The 8,183-nt window shown below is 35.6% G+C and overlaps 1 protein-coding gene across 1 annotated transcript in view; it reads right to left on the bottom strand.

Moving 5' to 3' along the window:
- The window catches only part of IPO7 (importin 7), a gene marked incomplete at its 5' end in the record, with an annotated part of 28,049 nt that extends 22,068 nt beyond the window's left edge, over window positions 1-5,981 (bottom strand). The window contains 4 exon segments of the mRNA XM_009576747.1: window positions 617-773; window positions 3,586-3,744; window positions 4,091-4,244; window positions 5,900-5,981. Coding sequence (XP_009575042.1) covers window positions 617-773; window positions 3,586-3,744; window positions 4,091-4,244; window positions 5,900-5,981 — 552 coding nt within the window.
- Between the last annotated feature and the right edge of the window lie 2,202 nt (window positions 5,982-8,183).

Consider the following 8,183-nt stretch of genomic DNA (forward strand, 5'->3'; position numbering starts at 1 on the left):
ATAAATTTATCATAAAGCAATTTGAATATAATGTTACTTTCATAGTTTGAATTTCAGCTCTTTCAAATCTTTGTCTACACTTAGCTACCATGAAAGATTAGCAAGTGACTCGGAAAACCAGGCTAAAGAACTTAACACAACCTAGTCTATCTCTTCAATACCCTCAAAGGTGCTAGAGGTCTTTACTCCATTCTGCTTATGCAATGCTAAGACGCTACTTAAATGGATGTTACACTAATTTCTGAAGCAATTAACAGCATATTAACAGTTTCATTCCAAACTGCTGCATTTACACTGGTAATTCTATGTAGGCTGGCCTCTACAATCTGTCATTAGAAAACTGATTTTCTAATCGGGTTTCTAGCCAACATTCTACCTAGAGGACGGCACGCATAAGTTCTATCTAATGCCAATCAGGAATAGCACTGTACAGAAGTAGAAGTACAGCACAACCAAGCATACCAAAAACCTGTGATACATACCACAGATGAGTAGTAGGGGAAATGATTCAGATGTAATCTAATATTGTTAATATTTCTATCATTTACTATTCAAGGAAAAGCATAATGCTTTAAATTAAATTACTGATCAAGTATATACAAAGTTTATTTTTTACCTGCACAAGGGCATAAAATATTTTGAAGATCTGTTTCTGGATGAGGACAGATTGATCAGATGGATCACTCAAGAGCTGAATGAAACTATCCTTCAGAACTGGTAGAAAATGTTGCATTGCAGCTATCAAAGGACTCCGCTCCTCTGGTTTCTTGTACCTTTAGATAAGAAAAAACTAGTTTTGCAGATCTTTCAGATAGCTTTTGAATTTTTAAGTCCACCCTTCCCCAACGTAGACACAAGTAGGTTATATTACAGTTCATAACAACATATGATTTAAAAAAAACCTACCCATTTTTTGTTACAGAATTTGAAATAAAGCTATAGCCAGACAACATTACAGTTAAAAGGCAAGTTAGAAAACTGCTGAGTGTCCATTACTCCACTATATATCCACATCAGTTTTCTGCTGGTAATGCACTCCTGCCAACTTACTTTGAATACTACATCATGTTCAACAACACCATTACTATAGTGAAAAGCAATCAGAGCACTACAAAAACTGCAAGCAAAAGGTACACATTTATTGCCAAGAATGGCAGATGCTGGGCTAGCCAGTAAAATTCCAGAAAGACATTTATCAGAGTTCAAAATTTATCAAAATATTTCCAGAAGCTAGATTACTTCACTGACGTTGAAGAAAGCAAATGGTGAAGTCTCTCACAGTTTAGCATTGATGTCTCTCGCATCTTACCATTTAATTTGCCCAAATCTAACAATCTGATAGAGAATGTAGGCTTCAAGGTTATGTGGCAGACTCTGAGCAGGCTTCAATTGCAACCCCCCTTGAAATAGTGCCTCGGACCTTCCCATGCTGGTGCCAGTCCACCAGCGTGCCTATGCTGAAAACAAGGCTCCATTTCCTTTCTCAAAACATTTCAAGATTCCTGAAAGGAAATGAAGCCACATTTTGAAATCTTCCCCCCAACTTTTAACTTACAAAGAAGAAAGTCCTTACTGACTCAAGAGTTATCACAGTAGAATAGGATCTTGTCCATACTGGTGATGACAATAAGAACCAAGTAAAATACCACTTTAAGACTGTACAGCTTTGTTTATTTATTAAGCAATTAATACTATAATACTCTTGGACTCTTGTGGGAGATTTTTGGGTTGGGGGATTGTGGTTTGGTTTGGTTTTTTTGTTGTTGGTTTGTTTGGGGTTTTTTTCCTCCCAAAACACATTTTTGGTAGACTTTTCATTAATATTAAGTATCACTGCTCAGCCTCTTAAACAGTGCCGATTTGCAGAAGTGTAAGATAAAGTCAACCCAGTCTGCTACCATATGGCATGTTCTGTAAAAACTACTACAGAACACTGAGCTCCAAAATCCTGTTCAATAATATAGTTTCCACATATTTTCTGAAACAGAAACCTAAATATAAGGATTAAATATTGCTCAGGAAAACTCAGTTTCTAATTTCCGCAAAAGACACAATTGAAAAAGACCAGAAAAAATGACTATGCAAAGAGCAGCCATTTGATCTTGACAGCTGGATTTGCAGGGGGAAAAAAAACGTTGAAAAGCCCCAAGACATTTACCTCCACATTAAGAAAAAAAAATTCAATGGCTAAATATTCCTACAACTCAAGCAGTAAAAACTTGATCAAAGTCATAACATCATGCAGATTTTTCCCCAAAAAAAACTGACATAAGCAATTTAACAAATTTTACAGAGACCTGCTTGCACCTGTATTGTTACGCGATGAAATGTGCATATTCCTACATGATTTGTGAAACCGACCCTTGTTGGCTCCAACAGAAACCTGAACAAGTATGAGCAGTTACTGGCCTCAGCTAAAGTGTTTAATCAACTAGGATTATGAACATACTTGTTACCTTAGTTAATCATGCCATGACCGTGCTCATATCAAAATTCTTCCCTAAACAAGGATTACTATAATGATAATATACTACGACTGAACACTTCACGTTTTATATCCCACAGATCTCTGCTGTATATTTGGTTAAAGAGGTTTAAATTGAAAATCAAGTGAGAAATTAGTTTATTTTCCTTTCCTATCAGGACTTGCAATTTTCAGCCACTGAAAAAACTCCAACATGGGATTACAAAGGTCTTTATAGCATTCCTGTAAAAAAGGATTTTTGAGAAACTGATATTCACTTGTGTTACACTAATTCATGGAATTTGACAGTGAAATTTTTCAATGCAACATTTTAAATCAAGTACCTGAAACAAAAATGTTATGCATAACAGTGCTTTGAAAAAGTTGTGGATTCCATCAGTTTCACTATTACAATTCCCTGACGCCAGGATTGCACTTTCTCTGACCCAGCTCAGATGAGCTTCCTACATGCCTGCAGCAGCAGCTAAGCTCCACATAACTTCTCAAAGTGCAACCTTAACTTTAAAGCTCTAAGCATAATACCAGATAGAGCAAAGAACATTCACCTGTATCCTAGCCCAATGCCTTGCATATAGGAGAACAGTGGGCTTTGATAAAGATTTCCTATGATGGGTTGGATGAGGCTATCAAAATGATCATACCAAAGTCAGTCAACTAATTCTGAACTTCCTAATATTCAAGATTTCACACTTTGAAACCTTTATATGTTTACTGTCACTGATACCTATAGTACCAATTGTTTAAGAGTCTAAACCCAGTTTAAAAAAATATTGATTTTCTGCAAAAGTCATGATTTTGAGCAGACTTTCTTACTGCTATCAATCCATAAAAAACAACTACCAAATTAAGGCTTTAAAACACGCTCTTTTTTCTGATCTCAAACCTTTAATGAAGGCAGTTTTTCTGTAATTTCTTAGGGGAGAAGATAGATGAGCCAGTATCTGCATAGCGAGTATTCAAGAATATTTTCTAAAATTAGATTTCTATCACCTTTGCGCAATCCCAGACATAATTCTACATGGTTACAATATACATACAGAATAGAAAAAATACACACAAATACACTAATTCTGCTGTTTTATACGGGAGAAAAAACTTACTCATAGTTTTTCACAAGTTGATAAAGACAAAGAAGAATTCCAAGCCAACAAGCACTGTTGTCAGACTGAAGATAAAATCCAATTTTCTCCACAACTGCAGTCCAGCGACTAGGATAATCATGCTTGATAATATGGTGAATGCAAGTAGTAAGCTGTACTCTAGAAATCAAATGCACAATGATTAAATAAGCTACTACTATTATTTTAATAATATTCTTGTGGTGTCGAAACAGCTAATATTGCCCAAATTTAGGCTTATTTCAAGTTTTGTTTAGAAGGTTCAGGTTCTGTACTTTCTGCTTAATATTCTCCATTTGAGGAACTTTAAATTTCTACATGCTGCACAAGCTAAAAACTGTTTTTCCATCTACATTAATTCTATGCTTAGGATACAGAGTGTATGACAATGACACTTAGCACGCAGGTGATCTTAGCTGTGCAAAAAAAAAAGAAACCCAACAGTCAGAAGCCACAGCCAATTCATAAACAGGTTAAAACTGCATACCTAATCAGCTCAGGAGAGTGAATAATGGCTTCTACGATATTTTCACGAATACAGTGTCTATCTTCTTCTGGGATTGAGTAAGGTGGAATCTCTCCTGGTGCAGTTTCACGATCTGGCCAATACTGGGTTATCATATTTTTCAAGTAGATAACCCCTGCGAGACAGAAGTGGCAAATCAGTTGATAGCCATTCAAAGTACAAAACAAACATGCATTTTGCAAATAAATCTATTTTAGAACAAAACTGATTGAAATTACTAATTCATTGACCATTTCTGAGTAGGAGAATCAAAATACATAAACCACGCAAATTATTAACCTAATAATTTACTAGGTTGATACTATTTTACCCGTTTACTGTGATGTCTGTATTTTTAGTTCTGTAAAGAATGTGTTTTCATATAAAAACACTAAATGTATCGCTTTTATCTGTGCTACAGATAAACAGTTGTGGAACATTTTAGCATCACACTTCTGAAAAATCCTTTATAATTATTTTCTCAGCATTTTCATTAAAACAAAGCTAATCAATACTAATGACTATCTAAAACATCCCTTGTAAGCAAAAAAAAAAAAAAATCTAAGTGAGTTTGTGATACAGGAGTGAATGCTAAAGAAAAACAGCACTCCTTTATACCAAGGTTATGAGCCACAGCACTTTGCAGCAATCAGCCTGCTGGCACAAATGCCTGCATTTACCATTTGACAACCAAATCCAAACTGCTTATGTGGCAGAATATAGATTACAGCACTTGGCAAGAAAAGGACTTGCAAAACGCAACAGGAAATCTCAAATGGCAAACTAATAACAAAGTTACTATTAATCTAATTCTATGTACAAATCATAAAGCAACTTCTCTTCCCAAATTTCATATGCACCTTCTGAAGTTTCAGAAACCAAAGGGTTTCAGAAAGGGTCTGCAAAAGTACGAAACACTCAGCAGATATGTGCTATTACAAGACTGAAGTGATGCAGACTTCAATCTGTCCTCAGTGGGATTTATCATGTCAATAATTGCTTTGCAAAACATGCACTGTTTGTAAGTTATGCGTTGTATGAGTTGTCTCCACTCTCTATAGACTGCTTTGGTTTTTAATTGGCTTACACTAAGAGTGAATTTTCAGAGGTTGTTTTCAAACCTCCCTCTTCTTTTTTTGCATGTTGTACATGTTAAGCAGTAATTTTTTGAGTCATCATCTGAACGGTACCCCCAAGCAATAAGATAAAAACGCAAGTTAGGCTTATGCTACAACTTAGAATGGTCTACTACGTGGAAGATTCAAGTAAGTGATCAAGATCACACTTCTAACTGTCAGAAAAACCACTGTAGTATCATATTAGAAACCTCTATCAAGTAATCATAGCAGCTTTAAGGTGATGTTTGGAGTTGCTAACATTCAATATCCAATTTTACTGATGACTCGTGCAAATCAGCAGGGTTCCAAAAGACATAATTTGTTTTCTTCCACTTAAAATGTTCAGAAACACTAGCATTACTAGTACAAGGTTAAATTACCTCCTTGAACCGAATGTACTAGTATCATAAACCATTCTGTTTCCCCAAAGACCACTATTCACTAGACATAAAGGGGAGCAATCACTGAAGAGCCAGCCACTTTTTCTTTCTGTCTTCCCTATTCAGTGTATGGTGCCAACATGATATAGTTCATGATGACTGTAATTCGAGTGACTCCTAACTTTTGAGTATTTCAGATTAAAGCCATTAGAATTCTTTAACAATATCTGCATATGTACTTGTGTGTATGCACCATTAAAGGAGATACAATGAAAAAAGATTTGAAAACTTGCCTGCCTGTCTCACTGGTAAATCCAGTTGCTCGGACATAGTGATCTGAAGCAGAGTTGAAACAAAGTTCACTGACTTATGAGCCTGTAGAGGGAAAAAAAAAAAAAACCAAACAACATTATTTAGTCATAGTTTGTTAAGTTTTAGAATACTCCTGTTAGGTTTTACAACATCTTTATAATGATGTAATGCAATCAATAGAATACCAGCAATTCAGACAGCTTCACAGTAGTCAGCTAATCAACCAAAGCATTCCAAAGTTGCATGCTCACTGTATTCTGAAGACAGCATGGGGGAGGAAAAACCCTACCGTTTAAGTTAATAGAGTTGAAGAAATCATTGAACGGGCTTCAGGAATCAGCCTTTTACAGTCACCAAACATGTTCTTCACTCAGAACAAATACTTACTCAAAAGAAGAACATCTGAATAGCCAAAAAAACCCAAGCGCAGCAAGTCTACAGTGACCTCTAACAAGGTATGAATTCATTATATAATAATCTAAGAAAACAGATGGCAACTATGTTTTAAAACTAAGCCCAGCCTTAAGTAAGCCCATCCAATTCACAGTTCATCTTTCTAAAAAGACAGCTTCAAGTGACCATTTATGCATTACTGCAGCAACTGTCAGCATACCTATACAACAGCAAACCAAGAGTATGGAGACCTAAACGGAGTGACATCCTCAGAGCAACAACTTTGCCAGGATTTGCAAGAGTTCACTTACAAAGAAAATAAAACATGTTTTTTCTTACAATAATGAGAAATGTCATTGGTACGCTAAATGCCATATTGTATTTTCAACACAAGGAAAATAACCTTATTATAGCATCCTTTATCCACCTTTCCTAAGCATCAAAAACTCGACACATTAAATGGATTTCCCTGGGAAAAGTGAACTGTAATCCTTAAAAACTAACTCTACTTTTTATTACTGGAAAACAACATAATTTTCCTCAAGCTCAAGAGTTAATGGACATGAGCTGCAGGGAAATTCCTATTTTACAGAAGGAAAAAAAAAATTCACAAGGGCAGCCAAGGTCTGGAATAGTCTGTCCACAGAGGCTGTGGGACCTCGTCCTTTGAGATATCCAGAACTCAATTGGACAAGTCCCGATCTACCTCATCTAACTTCAAAAAGCTTTGCTTCAGGAGGCTGGACCAGATGATCCGCAGGGGTCCCTTCTAACCTAATTACTTCATGATTCAAATTACCAAGATATATTTCTGCTTTATCTTCACTGACATGTGAATATTGTTTCATACACTCTTTGCAGCACTTCTATCAAAGACAACTGCATAGATCTACATAACTTAACCTGTTCAACTCTCAGGAAACACCTCTTACCTACTTGTTACTCAGTTTATTACTCCCTACATGAAGCAAATAAATAAATACTTGGAAAACGATTGAAATTACACTATTCATTTATCAAAAACAAACTATTGTCTCAGTTACTGCAGCAGAGCAAATTAATATCATAAAGAGAAACAATCAGAAATTATCTATTCTTCTAGTAGGACCAAAAGCTCTTTTGACAGTATGAAATGATGTCATCATTCCTCCTAAGTGTGTAACACTGCCCAGCTCACTCCTACAGCATCAGGTTCTTCTCTCCAACTTTACCTTTCCCAAGCAAGTATCCCCTATACATTCTAGTATAAACAAGTGTAAGAGGGACAGCCTAAGACATGACATTTGTTCATGCATTTGTACTAAGATTTGATTAGTGTAGCTTGTTTTCTATCTCCTGTTACTTAAAACAGATTTTAAATGAAGAATGAACTTGACTTAAGAATCTCCCCAAAATGTTAAAATGTTGTTGTACATATTCATCCTGTGCACTAAAACTCTACAGGCTACAGAAAACTCACAGAAGCAACACTCGCATCTGGTCCAACCGAAATGTTTATTTGTAGTGTGTTTTGATGAATCAGGAGTAAACGACACTGCAATATGAGCAGGCATCTTTCTGACCCACGTCCCTCTGATACCCTCAAAGTCCTGAAGAAGCAAATACACTTTCAAATGAAAAAAAGTATTTGTTTTCAACTGTCAAGTAATGTTGAATAAATACATTTAAAATAAAATTTACTTGTTGGCATTAATTTCTACTACAGCTCCAGGTCCGTTAAGTTCCTTCTTTTCTTAAGTAACGTTAATAGACACACTTCTCCTGCAACACATACCAAAATTACGTTAGACCTTAATTCAACACAGTATTCAATTATATGCCAAACATTAATGTCAGCGGAAGTACTCCTGTACTTAATGTGTTATTATGAAC

Source organism: Fulmarus glacialis, unplaced genomic scaffold (assembly GCF_000690835.1).
Source record: "Fulmarus glacialis isolate BGI_N327 unplaced genomic scaffold, ASM69083v1 scaffold44100, whole genome shotgun sequence".
Taxonomy (NCBI): Eukaryota; Metazoa; Chordata; class Aves; order Procellariiformes; family Procellariidae; genus Fulmarus; species Fulmarus glacialis.